General features: G+C 46.8%; 1 protein-coding gene across 1 annotated transcript in view; it reads right to left on the bottom strand.

Annotated features, from left to right (window-relative positions):
- Positions 1–18,456, bottom strand: part of DLEC1 (DLEC1 cilia and flagella associated protein) — a 145,030-nt gene that overhangs the window by 74,011 nt on the left and 52,563 nt on the right. Inside the window, exons 7-9 of the mRNA XM_088446403.1 lie at positions 12,840–13,057; positions 2,036–2,120; positions 1,798–1,885 (exon numbers count right to left, since the gene is read on the bottom strand). Of these exons, the coding sequence (XP_088302529.1) occupies positions 1,798–1,885; positions 2,036–2,120; positions 12,840–13,057 (391 nt within the window). The remainder of the gene's footprint in view (positions 1–1,797; positions 1,886–2,035; positions 2,121–12,839; positions 13,058–18,456) is intronic.

The raw sequence follows: 18,456 nt of genomic DNA, 5'->3' as shown, positions 1-18,456 counted from the left end.
GATTTTCCTTCAGATATGAACGATTGAACGATTTTTTAAATCGTTATCGTTCAGATCTGAAGAAAAATCTGACCGTGTGTATGCTCCATTAGTCCAGAGTACCATCTTTTGGAGAGGATATGAGGACAGCAGGAACAGGAGACTAAAGGCCCCCAAACACGGGGCGATTTGTATCAGATCCGATGGCACATATGATTTCCCTTGAAAATCCTACCTTTGACATTCTGTACGATTTCTGTTTAGAAAAGGTACGATTGTACAAACGACCATACGTTCCGATGTATTAAGATGTGTTACATCGTACTCGATCAGTCGAAAATCTTTCTGCAAAACCATTTGATCTACAAAGCCAATACACGACTGCAGGGACGCGCATCGGCATTGTAATCGTTTAGAAAACGCCATTTTTTTTTACACGATTGGTCGTTACAATCAGTCAAAAACGGCCATATCGGTTCCATCTCAGCCCCATCAGATATCAAGCAAGGAGCAGAACAGGGAATTATGGTATCCATCTGTAAGTTGTCAAATTTACTGAGAATCTTTGGAGTAAATATTTCAATTGCCTGATGGACTTGATATAAAGAACTGTCCATCCTTGAAGTAAACAAGCATGGATATATCCACAATATATATAATATATTATATTATATTATATAATTATATATATATATATATATACACACACACAGTATGTGGAGCATAAATCAAGGATAAGTCCAGGATATCAATTAGCAGAATATTTGGAATACAGTAAGATGATCACAACTGAGGTAATGGATGAGTAATTCCTCCACAACAGTTACCAAACCAACAGGCTTAAGTCCAGGACAAATCCAGGAAAGTAAATATCATGAGATAGGAGGATGCAGGCAGAAATTTACCAGCGTTAGGACAGACAAACCAGCCGGTCATCCAGTCTGCATACTAAGAAGCATCAGCCCCGCAAGGATATCGAGTAGACAGCCAGAAGGATCCCAGCAACAAAATGGCGGCGAACCTCGTCTCAGGTGCACCAAACGCCGGAGCTGACAATCTGCAACCATGGAAAAATCAACAGCGGGAAGCGCCGAAGGCAAATATAAATCCAGTAGGTAATCACCACTCCTTTAGGTAGTCGCGGGAGTCATGACAGAATCACCCGGGCAGGGTATAGAGGGGGGCCCGGCTTCACCGATCACCGAGGAGAATACCGGAATATATCCAGCGGAGAGTCTCCCACAAAGCAGGCATGAGAGATTACCCCACGGTAGGAGGAAATCCAGAGAGAAGACAACCAAATACAGGATATTCTAACAAGATTTCAGCGGGAGAGCCGAGGAGGTGCCGTATACTCCTAGCTACCCCAGGCCACACCCCCCTCTCAATTATATCTTAAGCTCATAGCTGCCGCTGATTCCTGATGTCTTTCCTCGTAAATCGATGAGTATTGATGGATCTGTCTTAGTGGCTGACTTATAGCATGTGATTTCTGCCAAATGTGTCCCAGCCATCACTCCTCTCTCACCGATACTGACATCTCAGAGCAGCCATATTAAGAAACTGGGCTGCACAGCCATTTATACATGTCTAAATGTGACATCATTTCTTTTATTAGTCAGAGCAATAATACAATACACAGCATGCCAACAAAATATATTTAAAGACAATTCCAATGCACCTTAACAGTGGGTAAATTCTACTTTAGTTTTTTTTGTAAATGATATAAGTATGTATATTATCAAATAATTTTATTCACAGGTTCATATGTTTTCCCATTTTGTTTGTACACTTCATTAAAGTTTCCTGCTCACTTACCGAGGCCCAGAGAGAAGTATGGGGTGGATGGAGGGATGACTCTCAAATGGCGGCTGGATGCGGTCATGTTCCTCAGCTCCACAGTTACCTTGTACATGAAAAGGAAAATGAATCAGTTATATAAGGAGCATTCCCTGATACCTAGTGTATAACGGAGATCAATGTATAGGTTTACAATGCACGTGTACATTTCTGTAATTACACCATGTACACAGTGTTACTAACAGTGCAGACTCACCTCATATATCTGCCCAACCTCATACTCAGAGAAGATTACAAATGATGGATTAGCCAGAAACACCGGTATCAGCTCATTTGCATCACTAGCATAAAAGATAATATGTAAAATGGTGTTTATTAAATACAGTAGTTAGATAGTGATATTAAATACATTCATGTTTATACTGGGAATAAAAAACACTTTTATGTAACAGAAATGTATTCCTCCAAATTCGCAAGTATTAATAAAAGAACAAGAATTCCCCTGATACAACATAGAGGAGTACAGAGGCTCAGTCAGTTACACTGCTTAGGCAGGATGGTTAGGCTACAGGAAAGCAGGATAGGGTTAGGCGCTAGGGGGAGGGTTAGGCTATGGGAGGGGAGGATAGGGTTAGGCACTAGGGGGAGGGTTAGGCAATGGGAGGGGAGGATAGGGTTAGGCGCTAGGGGGAGGGTTAGGTTGCAGGAAGGGAGGATAGGGTTAGGCATAGGGGGAGGGTTAGGTTGCAGGAAGGGAGGATAGGGTTAGGCATAGTGGAGGGTTAGGGTTAGGCTACAGGAAGGAAGGATAGGGTTAGGCATAGGAGGAGGGCTAGGCTATGGGAAGGAAGGATAGGGTTAGGCATAGTGGAGGGTTAGGCTATGGAAGGAAGGATAGGGTTAGGCACGGGGGAGGGCTAGGCTACCGGAGGGGAGGATAGGGTTAGGCACTAGGTAAGGGTTAGGGGTTAGGGATTCTTCAGACCCGGAAGACACTGCTGGAGCCGGCAGACCATCAGTGGCGACATGATGAATGCCGACGTAGCCAATATCGACATGCTGCATGTTGAAATTATGACCATGTCAACATTCTCATGTGGACATGATGAATGTTGACAAAATATACCACACCCAATAATCGGGTGGCTGAATGAATATACCTAATGTTGCTAGGAACTGTTACCTGAATATTTGTCAGGAAGTGTCTCAGTTACAGTATCTGTATGTCACTGGTTAGTAATACACTGAGAGGCTGCATTAGCAACGATATTGTTTCAGTTGAAAAAATATCTGCACAGTAGCAGTGTCAGGACTGCGACTATTTCAGTACATAAAGATAGACTACTTTTGCCAAAGTTCCATTGTGGTCATTGGAGGAGCTATCCTGCTTGCTGGCATGCTTCTCATTCAGGGGATAGAGTGTTAAAGTGATCATCTGTTTCCCAGGTGTCGTCAGGTTGTGGGATTCCTAGATTGCTCATTATTTCAAACCTGATTCCATTTGGGTACATGTTCTTGTGATAGGATCATTGGTAAAGTGGTCTGCAGGTACATTTGTCCCAGATTCCTGTCTTATGTGTTTTAAACCCCCAGGAGAAGGTCTGCAGTATAGCAGGCTTGAGTTTCGGCTTTTTGAAAAGCCGGTTTGGGACCTGGGGGTTGTGGGTGAGAGGAGAGGGAGGGCTCCACCCACGGCCACTCCAGGTTTTGGTTCTCGCAGCCTGGTAACAGGCTTGTTAGGGTTTCCACCTGAGAGTGGCGAATATAAGCCTAGTTTGGATAAGGCTGAGTGTCTCACCTGGGAGAGCAGGCAGGGAGTTTGCTCAGAGACACTTGGAAACCTAACTGTGAGTGTTGTGCTGTGCTTTTGTTGCTGGCGAGGGCATTAGGCCCTGCCAGGTTCTGGTAGTGAGGGAACTACCTGTGAAGTTAGTGCCCCGACAGGGCTAGGATTTATATTTATGTTTTCTTTATATTTCTGACATTGTACAATAAAGACTGGCGCCGACCAGCTTGTACTTGCATCCAGACTGGTGTGCTGCTTCCCTGCTGCTGTGTGTGTGTGTAAGGAAGGAGTCCTCTACCCAGGAGAGGGACCCCCTAACCTAACTGTGTCACAATATGGTGGAGAATGCGGGCACCACACACACTGAAGTTGCAGCAAGAGGAAAACTTTCCATTTAAAAATTAAAGGGACAGACACCCAATTTGTAAGTGTGGAAATAACGCTGTGTCCTTGGAGTCCCATAGAGGAGGCGTCAGCCAATGCTCAGAGAGGCAAGGTTCAGCTTCCAACCTACACCCCAGGACAAAATGGAGGACATTATTAAGGCCTTGCTCCAAGCTACAGCAGCTCAGCAGGAGACAAACAAACTTCAGCAGGAATCTACCAGAGCTCAGCAGGAATCCACCAGGGTGCAACTGTTGGCCTTGGAGACAGCCCAGAGGCAACAACAGGTCGCCATCGAGGAAACCTGCCAGGCCATAAAAGAGGTGGTACAGCACCTGCTCGCCCGGCCCAGAGATGTAGCTACTGGTCCTCCCACCCCCACTCACTCCGTACGAGCCAGTCACTTCCTCCAAAGATGACTTCGGGCGATGATGTGGAGGCCTATCTCACCGCGTTTGAAAGAACGGCCGAAAGGGAGAGTTGGCCCAAGGAGCAGTGGGCAAGTCTGGTGGCACCTTTTTTGTCTGGAGAGCCACAAAAGGCCTATTTCGACTTATGCCTGGCTGATGCCAAGGACTATAAAAAACTAAAACAGGAGATCCTAACTCGCTTGGGAGTCACTACCTTTGTTCGTGCCCAACGGGTCCACCGCTGGGAGTTCCATAGGGACAAGCCTCCACGTTCACAGATGCATGACCTCGTCCATCTGTCCTCAAAATGGCTACAGCCCGAGACGCTGACGGGACCACAGATCGTGGAAAGGGTCGTGATGGACCAGTACCTGCGATCATTACCTGTGACTCTGCGCAAGTGGGTGAGCCATGCAGACCCTAAGTCCGCGGACCAGTTGGTCGAGCTGGTGGAGAGGTACGTGGCGGCTGAGGAGCTGATGAGTATGCCCCACCGAGCCCCGATGGCACACCGGCGAACTCCCACAGACACTGGTAAGACTGTTCCAGGGGAGAAGGGTGCTGGGCGGTGGAATGTACCTAAGACTGAGGGTGTAGAACCTGGAGACAGGCCTGCCAGGCCAGGAAGGTTTTTGCCCCGTAAACGACTAGACATTAATATGACTCAGTGTTTCCGATGTGGTGGCTTCGGCCATATTGCCGCTAATTGTTCACTTACAACTGAACCTATGCAATGTGATACTGCTCATGTCTACCGCAGGGGGTCTTTCTTTGCACAGACAGCCTGTACGGCTGACCGGCAGGCTGAGACTGATAAGAACATGTGTGTACTCACTGTAGATGGCAACCGAGTAGAAGCACTGTTAGACTCTGGTAGCTTGGTGACACTTATAAAAGCTGAGCTGGTGAACCCCTTGAGGCATACAGGGAAAACTGTCGGTGTGACCTGCATACATGGGGATACTCGATATTATGTTACTGCCGAGGTGAACATCAAGACACCATGTGGCTCTGCTATAGTTTCTGTGGGTTTGGTGCATGGTCTGGTGTACGATGCAATATTGGGGAGAGACTTTGCTCACTTCTGGAAGTTGTGGGAAAGCCGTTTTGTTCCAGAGGTGAACAACCCCGATCCATTTGAGAAGGTTGTCGATGTAGTGGAGGAGGGAGTTTCTTCTGAGTCAGAGTTATTCCCTTTTTCTACTATGGTTGGCGAACTAGAGAATGCGGAACGTGACGGTGGCCCGCCAACTGATGTGCCTCCCATTGAGGTGGGAAGTGTTGTTGGGCCAGGTGATCGTCTGCCTGATTTAGAGGTCAGAAGAGAGGTCTTTGCCGTGGAGCAGTTGAATGACCCTACTTTGGTAAAAGCCAGGGAGAATGTAAAAGTAGTTGATGGTAAACTCGTAGACCCTGATAGTTCTTTGTCCTATCCCCACATGGCAATGTGTCAGGATTGGTTATATCAGGTGACTAAGAAGGGGGAAGATATTGTGGAACAACTAATAGTTCCCAAAGCCTACAGAAGAACAGTGTTGGATCTGGCCCATGGTCATATAACGGCAGGCCATCTAGGGGTAGAGAAAACCACTGAGCGAATAATGCAGAGGTTTTTCTGGCCCGGGCTTCATAAAGAGGTGTCTGACTTTTGCGCATCCTGCCCTGAGTGTCAGTATCATGCTCCCAGGCCACATTTTAAGGGTCCACTAGTTCCATTGCCTATCATAGAGGTGCCGTTTGAAAGAATAGCGATGGATTTGGTGGGACCCTTAATGAAGTCTGCCAGGGGACACCAGTATATTCTGGTCATAATGGATTACGCTACCAGGTACCCAGAAGCGATCCCATTGCGCAATACGTCAACCAAGACCATTGCCAGAGAGCTAGTTCATGTCTTTAGCAGGCTGGGTATACCCAAGGAGATACTAACTGACCAGGGTACACCGTTTATGTCAAAAGTCATGAAAGAGTTATGCCGCCTGTTCAAAATTGAACAGTTAAGAACTTCGGTTTATCACCCCCAAACCGATGGGCTGGTCGAGAGGTTTAACAAGACGTTAAAACACATGCTTAGGAAAGTGGTCGACAAGGATGGTAGGGATTGGGATTACTTATTGCCGTATTTATTGTTGGCCATAAGAGAGGTTCCCCAGTCCTCCACCGGGTTTTCACCCTTCGACTTGTTGTATGGGAGACACCCAAGGGGGTTACTAGACATTGCCAAAGAGACATGGGAGGGGCAGTCTAGTCCTTACCAAACGGTGATTGAGTATGTTTCTCAAATGCAGGAGAGAATTGCTGCGGTAGTGCCGATAGTGAGAGAGCACCTGGAACAGGCTCAACAGGCACAGCAGAGGGTATACAACCGCAATGCCTGGTTACGCAGCTTTGCTCCTGGGGACAGAGTGTTAGTGTTGGTTCCCACTGTGGAAAATAAACTTTTGGCTAAATGGCAAGAGCCCTTTGAAATCTTAGAAAGAGTGGGACAGGTCAATTACAAAGTTTACCAGCCGGGGAAAAGAAAGCCTGAACAGATATACCATATAAATCTATTAAAGCCCTGGAAAGATAGAACGGTACTGTCGGCCGTCCGAGCCCCTCCAGTAAATCCAGGGCCCTTAGTTCCCGAAGTGACAGTGGCAAAAACCCTGTCGGCAATTCAACAACAAGAGGTCAAGGAGTTTCTGATCAGAAATAGGGTGCTGTTCTCTGACGTACCTGGGAAAACCTCGGTCATTAAACATGACATAATCACTGACCCAGGGGTTAAAGTTAATCTAAAGCCCTATAGGTTACCAGAAGCACAAAGAGAATCGGTGTCGAAAGAAATTAAAAATATGCTAGAGTTAGGGGTTATTGAAGAATCACATAGTGAATGGTCAAGTCCCATTGTGTTGATTCCAAAGCCCGACGGGAGTGTGCATTTCTGCAATGACTTCCGAAAGTTGAACAGTGTTTCAAAATTCGATGCCTACCCGATGCCAAGAGTGGATGAACTGATTGAGAGACTAGGGACGGCAAAGTATTTAACCACTCTTGACCTAACCAAAGGGTATTGGCAAGTACCGTTAACCGAGAGCGCCAAACAAAAGACAGCTTTTTCAGCGCCAGAGGGCTTGTTTCAGTACAAGATGTTGCCCTTCGGGCTACATGGGGCACCTGCTACCTTCCAAAGAATGATGGACAGGATTCTAAGGCCCCATAGACGGTATGCGGCTGCTTATCTGGATGACGTGGTCATTCATAGTCCTGATTGGCAGTCTCACTTACCCAGGGTACAAGCAGTGTTGGACTCCATCTATAAGGCAGGTTTGACAGCCAACCCAAAAAAGTGTTGTCTAGGCATATTTTCTATCTTAGCAGAAAGTTGAATGTACATGAGAGAAACTATGCCACAGTGGAGAAGGAGGCGTTGGCCATAAAGTGGGCATTAGAGGCTCTCAGGTACTACTTGGTCGGAAGAAAGTTCAAATTGATCACTGACCATGCCCCTTTGAAGTGGATGTCCGAAAATAAGGACAGTAATGCGAGAATTACGAGATGGTTCTTGGCGTTACAAACTTTTACATTTTCAGTGGAACACAGGCCAGGAAGCCAGCTGGCCAATGCTGACGCGTTGTCACGCATTCATTGTTTGGGGGCTTCAGTTGTTCCACCCCACAGGTCGAAACAAAGGGGGGGGATATATGATAGGATCATTGGTAAAGTGGTCTGTGGCAGGTACATTTGTCCCTGATTCCTGTCTTTTGTGTTTTAAACCCCCAGGAGAAAGTCTGCAGTATAGCAGGCTTGAGTTTCGGCTTTTTGAAAAGCCGGTTTGGGACCTGGGGGTTGTGGGTGAGAGGAGAGGGAGGGCTCCACCCACGGCCACTCCAGGTTTTGGTTCTCGCAGCCTGGTAACAGGCTTGTTAGGGTTTCCACCTGAGAGTGGCCAATATAAGCCTAGTTTGGATAAGGCTGAGTGTCTCACCTGGGAGAGCAGGCAGGGAGTTTGCTCAGAGACACTTGGAAACCTAACTGTGAGTGTTGTGCTGTGCTTTTGTTGCTGGCGAGGGCATTAGGCCCTGCCAGGTTCTGGTAGTGAGGGAACTACCTGTGAAGTTAGTGCTCCGACAGGGCTAGGATTTATATTTATGTTTTCTTTATATTTCTGACATTGTACAACAAAAACTGGCGCCGACCAGCTTGTACTTGCATCCAGACTGGTGTGCTGCTTCCCTGCTGCTGTGTGTGTGTGTAAGGAAGGAGTCCTCTACCCAGGAGAGGGACCCCCTAACCTAACTGTGTCACATCTGAAACTTCCTGTGGATCACAGACCTCTAGTATAAAGCCTGTTACTAACTGTGTCTCAGTGTCTGTGCAATGTTGCTTTCAGGTCTTTTCTTGGACTCTTGCCAAATCCCCGCTGTGCCTGTGGATTGCTGTGGACTTTGTTGTATTCCAAATGAACTTCTGATATCAGTCACCCGCTGCACTACAGGGCACAGCATTCCTATTGCCTAAGTATTGCTGATTGCTCCATCACTGCACTTTCACCATTTTGCTGCACTATTTACTTTGCCTGTTGTCTTTCCGTTCCTGTGGATATTGAACTCATCCTTGTTACAGTTGTCAACTGCACTGTTACAGTGTCATCTCTGCATCACGGGGCTCAACCCTGCTCCGAACCCTAGCCACACTACAGGGTCCAACCCTGCTACAATCCTCTCCGCATCACGGGGCTCAACCCCGCTACAATCTTCTCCGCATCACAGGGCTTAACCCCGCTACAATCTTCTCTGCATCACAGGGCTCAACCCCGCTACAATCTTCTCTGCATCCCGGGGCTCAACCCCGCTACAATCTTCTCCGCGTCACGGGGCTCAACCCCGCTACAATCCTCTCCGTATCACGGGGCTCAACCCCGCTACAATCCTCTCCGTATCACGGGGCTCAACCCCGCTACAATCCTCTCTGCATCACGGGGCTCAACCCCGCTCCGAACTCTAGCCACGCCGCAGGGCTCAAACCTGTCCTGGAATCTCATCACCTTACAGGGCTTAACCCTGCTCCGACTTCACTACTTCACAAGGCTCAAGTTTGCTTCATCTCTCACTGCACCGCAGGGCTCGGTACTGTCCCGGAACTATATTATTCTGCAGGGCCTGCTCTGCTCCGGATTTCCATTACTACAGGGTTCTATCCTGGCAAAGGTCCTTACTGTCATCCTGAGGTGTTAGCCTCATTCTGGACTCAGGGTTCCCTACCACTTTAGTTCCAATATGCTAAAGACTGCTTATATATATTTGGGGATTCTCTCCTATACTTATTATTGCATATATGAATCTCTGTGCTGTTTGAGACTTTATTTGAGACCTTGATATTTATAATTCATGTGTGAATAAATTCCATTTTACTTTTATCCTGTGCTACTGAGTTTCATGGAAAGGTCATTCTTAAGACCACCCCAGTTTATTGTGCCTAGTAGGCCTGCCTCCCTCCAGGAGTCTCAAGTGTCAGCATCCGTGACAAGCAGCCAGTCTGTAATCCGCCGTGAGCATGTCGGTACTTCCAAAATACAAACAAGATTTCAGAACTTCACAGTGGATGAAAAACCTGCACCAAGTTTATACTCTACGTGATGACATAAAGGCAATGAGAGAAAAAAATACTACAAGGGGTATATTTACTAAAGTGCGGGCGTTTAGAAGCGGAGATGTTGCCCATAGTGGGGTACTGAGAGGGTAGGAATACTGGCCTCTCCAGTTCAGGGCCATTTGCACTCTGCACACCCGTCCTTTGAGCCCATGTTCTTAGAGTGACCCTTTTACGGGGTAGTGGTGGGAGAAGTCACAAATTCAGACGATTGGCTGGGGTGAAGGATTGTTAGTGAATAGAATGATTGTACCTTTGGGCACCATGGCCAAACATCCGTCACTGTGTGAGACTAAAGATTAATTCTAAACTACCAGAATAAATGAACTGAAATTTGTAAAAACAGAAATTGGTTTGATTTGTTGCCATTCCTCTATTTTTACTCTTAGGGCTATTTCACACTTGCCGGTTTTGCCGGCCGGTCGGGTAACAAAACAGGCAGAAGCCGGTCGTTTTTTTTCAGACACTCAGTGCCTTTCACATGGAACGGCTTTGAGACATTTTTAATGTGGTTCTTTTTTCCTTCTTCTACTGGGCATGTGCAGCAGCAGAAGAACAAGCCGGCCGGTGTGTGTGTAAGGAAACATTGTTTCCTATACTCCACTGCCTTGCTTGGACGTCACGGACATGCTCAGTGGATACTCCTGGCTGTTACACGGCGACTGTGCCACCGGACCCACCGGGTTTCTTGTTTGATTAACTTTTACACTGACCTTTTTTCGCCTGCAGGCACATCGGCCTTACGTGAAATCGGCCTTACGTTTTTAGTCTGCAGTTGGAACTGATTCTAGTGATATCCAAAGAAAACATTAGAAAGTGGCTAAAACACCTCCCCTGCTGTCAGCATAATAACAAGAAGAGGGACTTCTCTAATGCTTCTTTACATAGAAACTTTTGCAACGTCTTCATAACTTAGATTCATGAAACGTAGTGGTGGTCCTACAAGGGTTGGAAATTAATAGGGTACAGAAGTGAGAGCTGATTGCCCATCTCCTCATATCCCCTCCCTGAGACACCCACTCTGGAAAAAAGAGCAAAGTGGATGCTCTATTTAGTGCAGAGCTGGGGGCCCAGGAGGCTACAGTAGCAAGCTATATGCATCATCACTGATATAACCATGCATTCTGGGGCCCCATTGCAATGGGAGGCCCACTGATGTAGAGATCCACTACTGCTGAAGCATATAGCTTGTATGTATATATATATATATATATATATATATATATATATAAAACAACAATAAAACACATCAGATCAATCCATCTCCCAACCCTCCAGCGCACAGGTCTTCATATATGTAAAGCTTGGTACAGATTGGAGCAATGTCGGGCCTATTTGCAGTTTCATAACGACAAATCGCCTACAGTGTGTATGGATGACTGCGCGGTCCCGCGGTTGCTAGCGACGGGCGCTAGGTTGATGTGCTGCTGTGGTATGCTAATGAAGGTCAGAACAGTGATCGTTCCATCCTTCATTTACTTGTTCTAGTTTGTACAGGCAATCCCCACTCAAGAGCATTCGATCCAATGTTGGAACGAATGTCCGTCGGTCCAGTGTGTACCCACCATAACATTTTCTCAAAAGATGTGCAATACTTGCATTTTAGTTCTAACTAGTTAAATGTAGAAGTTTGCTTGGTACTAGTACCCCTGCCATCTGCCCTTAACTGTTTTTAATCAGCACATGTCCTGAATTGCTGTCTACATATTAGAGGTAGGGATGTGCAGGCTCGGATAGGTTCGAGTTTGCACGTGGAGTTCGGATTTTTCCCTCCAAAAAAACGGAACTCAGAAAGAGGCAAAACGTCATCTTGCATGGACGAACATCATCATTCCTGGACGTCATCTTGCATGGACGAACATCATCATTCCTGGACTTTTGTCCAGGAATGATGATGTTCGTCCGTGCAAGATGACGTTTTGCCTCTTTCTGAGTTCCGTTTTTTTGGAGGGAAAAATCCGAACTCCACGTGCAAACTCGAACCTATCCGAGCCTGCACATCCCTAATTAGAGGGCACTATTATTGTTAAGTCCTTGATAAATTAACATAATGGGCCATATGTAACAGGGTGAGAGTTTAGAAAATGTGAGAATTTAGCAGTAATCTTTCACATTGGTCAAGTTTTGTCTTCAAAATGGAAAGCCATCTGGATGAGAGTTTAAATCGTGAGAGTTTCTTGAGTGTTGCATGTTCTCGGACTCTATTTCATCGTCCGATGAAAAAGTGTGAGAGCTTACTGCTAAACTCTCACATTTTCTAAACTCTCACTCTATTACATTTGGCCTAATGTGTTTGTATTAGTAGTGTTAGGGACCCATCTGATGGGGTTCACTTTGACATGGTGGATAGGCTCACGTGTTGGCCAAATATGCACTAAGAACCTCAATTATATTTCATGTTTTTTTGCAGTTTATTTATCTGTTTTGACTATCAGGGGTATATTTACTAAAGTGCAGGTTTTTTTTAAAAGTGGAGCTGTTGCCCATAGCAACCAATCAGATTCTAGCTATTATCTTCCAGAAGGTGCTAGATAAATATTAAGTAGAATCTGATTGGTTGCTATGGGCAACATCTCCACCTCTAAAAACCCACACTTCAGTAAATATACCCCTCAGTATTTTCAGTGCTTAGAGTGTGCACCAGCATCTTCCTTTTCCTGTATGGCACTACAAGTCTCAGCATGGTAGCACCTCTTATTATGTTTAAAACTAGGGTGAGCGGTACTAGCCTCTCCCCCTTAAACGTATAGGTTCTCAGCATGACAGTTATTCTGCGGTAAATATTATTTTTAATGCAAAAATGCAATCTTCAATTCATTTTAAATACTTTAGAAATAACGTCTTACTGTTCTTCAGTGACTCTGTTTTTGCCAGGAATTAATAACTCTTTTTTCTTAATGGGGAGAATGAGGGAGCGCCCCCCATGCAGACTGTTTGGGGGTAGAAAACGTGGATTTTTAAGGAAATTGTGTCTTTTTTCTAGCTGAGCCAGTCGTGCACGCTCAGCCTCTCTTTCTTCTGAATTCATCTCCTGCTTCCGAAATCTCTTCTTCACTGTGGATTTCTGAAAGAAATAAACACAGGCTGATAACTATCCCAGGCCAGACTAGGTACACTGTAGCTGGGAGAATCTAACCAGGAGGATTCAGCAATACCTGAACTAACTAAACTTACACACGTATCGGTGGAAGGTGCTGCAACATATTATATTACATACTTGTTACAACGAGCTTCCAATCTACGATAACCTTCCCCTGACTGTGCATGGTGTATCTGCTGCTAAGTTCTTCAAGTTAAATGTTCAGAGCAATCTATAAAGATTGCACAGGCTTCTATGGTGACTACACATGTGATCTTTTGTGCTAGTACAGAGTGACAGGATCAATGTCCAGCTGATCCACAGACTTTCTTACTTACCTCATACTTACCTACCTTTTAGAATCTCTTCCCCGGAGAAGCCCGGGTAAGAGAAGCAGCAGGGGGCCGATGGGGGCGGGGCCTAACGAATTGCGTCATTAAGCCCACCCCCTCACTGCAAAACTGCCGCGATTGGGTGAAATTTACATATGGGGCGGGGCCAAATGCTGTGATTAATGCAGAATCACATCTTAAGCCCCGCCCCCTTCACAGAGACCCGCCATCGCCGCGGGTATTCTCCTCATTCTGCCCACTTCACTAGGAAGTGGGCAGAATGCGGGAGAAATGCCTACCCTTCCGGGGGTGCGGGGGGTTACCCGAAAAATCGTGAGCCTCCCGCGAAAACCGGGAGGGTAGGCATGTATGACTTACCTGTATGTAGAACACCAAGGCATCACATGATGATAGCAAGATATAGGAGCTCATTCAGAGCCGCTCGCTGCTGGCGACCGCTCGCTCTGAATGTGGGCGTGTTTTTTTAATTATTTTTTTGGTCTGCGGTCGCTTGCAAAGCTGTGGGTGACCACCCACAGCTTGTGTGAGCGGGCTGGAGTCCGTCGCGATAATCATGTCCATCGGCCTTGCGACGAGTCCCTGGGGTAGGGTCTAGCTACCTCAAGGCCAGGAAGTCCACTACTGACATCAATAGTGATGTCAGTTGGACCGTTCAACAAATGCCAGCCGTTCCTAAGGGAACGCCTGCGTTTGTGCAGCCACCCCCCCCCCCACCCGCCCACAATACGGGGCGAGCTGTCAATCAACATCGACAGCCGCCCCGTCTTGTTGAGACCCCGTAGCGAATGCACTTCAGTCGCTTAGCGGGGCACGCACACTCCGGACCCAGTGCATGCGCAGTACGCAAACATCGGCCCGCTTGCGAGCACACAGCAGCAAAGTAAGAGTAACAAGTTACAATAAGTCCGTGCAGCAAACAAACAGCGGAGCCAGGTTGCACAAGCAGCGATCAGTCCAAACGGCAACCATGCAGCAGAGTAGGGGTACAGAAATAACACTTAGACCAAGCGACAAACAAGTAGCAGAGTAAGGGTAAATAGACAACACTTACACCAAGCAACAAACAAGCAGCAGAGTAGTGGTACACAGACAACACTTAGACCAAGCGACATATAAGCAGCAGAGTAGGAGAACACAAATAACACTTAGATCAAGCGACAAACAAGCAGCAGAGTAGGGGTACATAGACAGTACTCAGTCCAAGCGACAAACAAACAGCAGAGTTAGGGGTACATAGACAGTACTCAGTCCAAGCGACAAACAAGCAGCAGAGTAGGGGTACATAGACAGCACTCAGTCCAAGTGACAAACAAGCAGCAGAGTAGGGGTACACAGACAGAGCTCAGTCCAGGTGACAAACACGCAGCAGAGTAAGAGTAACAAATTTGAATAAATCCGTGCAGCAAACAAACAGCGGAGCCAGGTTGCACAAGCAGCGATCAGTCCAAACGACAACCATGCAGCAGAGTAGGGGTACACGAATAACACTTAGACCAAGCGACAAACAAGCAGCAGAGTAAGGGTACATAGACAGCACTCAGTCCAAGCGACAAACAAGCAGCAGATCAGGGGTACACAGTCAGAGCTCAGCCCATGCCACAAACAAGCAGCAGAGTAAGGGTACATAGACAACACTTAGACCAAACGACAAACAAGCAGCAGAGTAGGGGTACACAAATAATACTTAGACCAAGCAACAAACAAGCAGCAGAGTAAGGGTACATAGGCAACACTTAGACCAAGCGACAAACAAGCAGCAGAGTAGAGGTACATAGACAACACTTACACCAAGCGACAAACAAGCAGCAGAGCAGGGGTACACAGACAGAGCTCAGTCCATGCCACAAACACGCAGCAGAGTAGGAGTAACAAACTACAATAAGTCTGTGCAGCAAACAGTGGAGCCAGGTTGCACAAGTAACGATCAGTCCAAACGACAACCATGCAGCAGAATAGGGGTACAGAAATAACACTTAGACCAAGCGACAAACAAGCAGCAGAGTAAGTGTACAAAGACAACACTTACACCAGGTGGCAAACAAGCAACAGAGTAGAAGTACATAGACAGCACATAGACCAAGCGACAAACAAGCAGCAGAGTAGGGGTACATAGACAGCACTCAGCCCAAGCGACAAACAAGCAGCAGAGTAGGGGTACATAGACAGCACTCAGTCCCAGCAACAAACAAGCAGCAGAGTAGGGGTACATAGACAGCACTCAGCCCAAGCGACAAACAAGCAGCAGAGTAGGGGTACATAGACAGCACTCAGTCCCAGCAACAAACAAGCAGCAGAGTAGAGGTACACAGACAGAGCTCAGCCCATGCCACAAACAAGCAGCAGAGTAGAGGTACACAGACAGAGCTCAGTCCAGGTGACAAACACGCAGCAGAGTAAGAGTAACAAATTACAATAAGTCTGTGCAGCAAACAAACAATGGAGCCAGGTTGCACAAGCAGCGATCAGTCCAAACGACAACCATGCAGCAGAGTAGGGGTACACAAATAACACTTAGACCAAGCGACCAACAAGCAGCAGAGTAAGGGTACATAGACAACACTTAGACCAAACGACAAACAAGCAGCAGAGTAGGGCTACACAAATAATACTTAGACCAAGCGACAAACAAGCAGCAGAGTAAGGGTACATAGACAACACTTAGACCAAGCGACAAACAAGCAGCAGAGTAGAGGTACATAGACAACACTTACACCAAGCGACAAACAAGCAGCAGGGTAGGGGTACACAGACAGAGCTCAGTCAAAGCAACAAATAAGCAGCAGAGCAGGGGTACACAGACAGAGCTCAGTTCATGCCACAAACACGCAGCAGAGTAGGAGTACATAGACAGCACTCAGCCCAAGCGACAAACAAGCAGCAGAGTAGGGGTACATAGATAGCTCTCAGTCCAAGCTAGAAATAAGCAGCAGAGTAGGGGTACATAGACAGCACTCAGCCCAAGCTAGAAACAAGCAGCAGAGTAGGGGTTCATAGACAGCACTCAGCCAAAGTGACAAACAAGCAGCAGAGTAGGGGTACATAGATAGCTCTCAGTCCAAGCTAGAAACAAGCAGCAGAGTAGGGGTACATAGACAGCACTCAGCCCAAGCTAGAAACAAGCAGCAGAGAAGGGGTACATAGATAGCTCTCAGCCCAAGCGACAAACAAGTAGCAGAGTAGGGGTACATAGACAGCACTCAGTCCCAGCAACAAACAAGCAGCAGAGTAGAGGTACACAGACAGAGCTCAGTCCAAGCGACAAACAAGCAGCAGAGTAGGGGTACATAGACAGTACTCAGTCCAAGCGACAAACAAGCAGCAGAGTAGGGGTACATAGACAGCACTCAGTCCAAGTGACAAACAAGCAGCAGAGTAGGGGTACACAGACAGAGCTCAGTCCAGGTGACAAACACGCAGCAGAGTAAGAGTAACAAATTTGAATAAATCCGTGCAGCAAACAAACAGCGGAGCCAGGTTGCACAAGCAGCTATCGGTCCAAACAACAACCATGCAGCATAGTAGGGGTACACAAATAACACTTAGACCAAGCGACAAACAAGCAGCAGAGTAAGGGTACATAGACAGCACTCAGTCCAAGCGACAAACAAGCAGCAGATCAGGGGTACACAGTCAGAGCTCAGCCCATGCCACAAACAAGCAGCAGAGTAGGGGTACACAGACAGAGCTCAGGCCAGGTGACAAACACGCAGCAGAGTAAGAGTAACAAATTACAATAAGTCCGTGCAGCAAACAAACAACGGAGCCAGGTTGCACAAGCAGCGATCAGTCCAAACGACAACCATGCAGCAGAGTAGGGGTACACAAATAACACTTAGACCAAGCGACAAACAAGCAGCAGAGTAAGGGTACATAGACAACACTTAGACCAAACGACAAACAAGCAGCAGAGTAGGGGTACACAAATAATACTTAGACCAAGCGACAAACAAGCAGCAGAGTAAGGGTACATAGGCAACACTTAGACCAAGCGACAAACAAGCAGCAGAGTAGAGGTACATAGACAACACTTACACCAAGCGACAAACAAGCAGCAGAGCAGGGGTACACAGACAGAGCTCAGTCTATGCCACAAACACGCAGCAGAGTAGGAGTCACAAATTACAATAAGTCTGTGCAGCAAACAGTGGAGCCAGGTTGCACAAGCAACGATCAGTCCAAACGACAACCATGCAGCAGAATAGGGGTACAGAAATAACACTTAGACCAAGCGACAAACAAGCAGCAGAGTAAGTGTACAAAGACAACACTTACACCAGGTGGCAAACAAGCAGCAGAGTAGAAGTACATAGACAGCACATAGACCAAGCTACAAATAAGCAGCAGAGTAGGAGAACACAAATGACACTTAGACCAAGCGACAAACAAGCAGCAGAGTAGGGGTACTTAGACAGCACTCAGCCCAAGCGACAAACAAGCAGCAGAGTGGGGGTACATAGACAGCACTCAGCCCAAGCGACAAACAAGCAGCAGATAGGGGTACATAGATAGCACTCAGTCCCAGCAACAAACAAGCAGCAGAGTAGAGGTACACAGACAGAGCTCAGCCCATGCCACAAACAAGCAGCAGAGTAGGGGTACACAGACAGAGCTCAGTCCAGGTGACAAACACGCAGCAGAGTAAGAGTAACAAATTACAATAAGTCTGTGCAGCAAACAAACAACGGAGCCAGGTTGCACAAGCAACGATCAGTCCAAACGACAACCATGCAGCAGAGTAGGGGTACACAAATAACACTTAGACCAAGCGACCAACAAGCAGCAGAGTAAGGGTACATAGACAACACTTAGACCAAACGACAAACAAGCAGCAGAGTAGGGGTACACAAATAACACTTAGACCAAGCGACAAACAAGCAGCAGAGTAAGGGTACATAGACAACACTTAGACCAAACGACAAACAAGCAGCAGAGTAGGGCTACACAAATAATACTTAGACCAAGCGACAAACAAGCAGCAGAGTAAGGGTACATAGACAACACTTAGACCAAGCGACAAACAAGCAGCAGAGT

Source organism: Taudactylus pleione, unplaced genomic scaffold (assembly GCF_031769625.1).
Source record: "Taudactylus pleione unplaced genomic scaffold, aTauple2 ptg000398l, whole genome shotgun sequence".
Lineage (NCBI taxonomy): Eukaryota > Metazoa > Chordata > Amphibia > Anura > Myobatrachidae > Taudactylus > Taudactylus pleione.
Note: the sequence above shows the minus strand (reverse complement) of the source record. Positions and strands in the feature narration are given on the sequence as shown.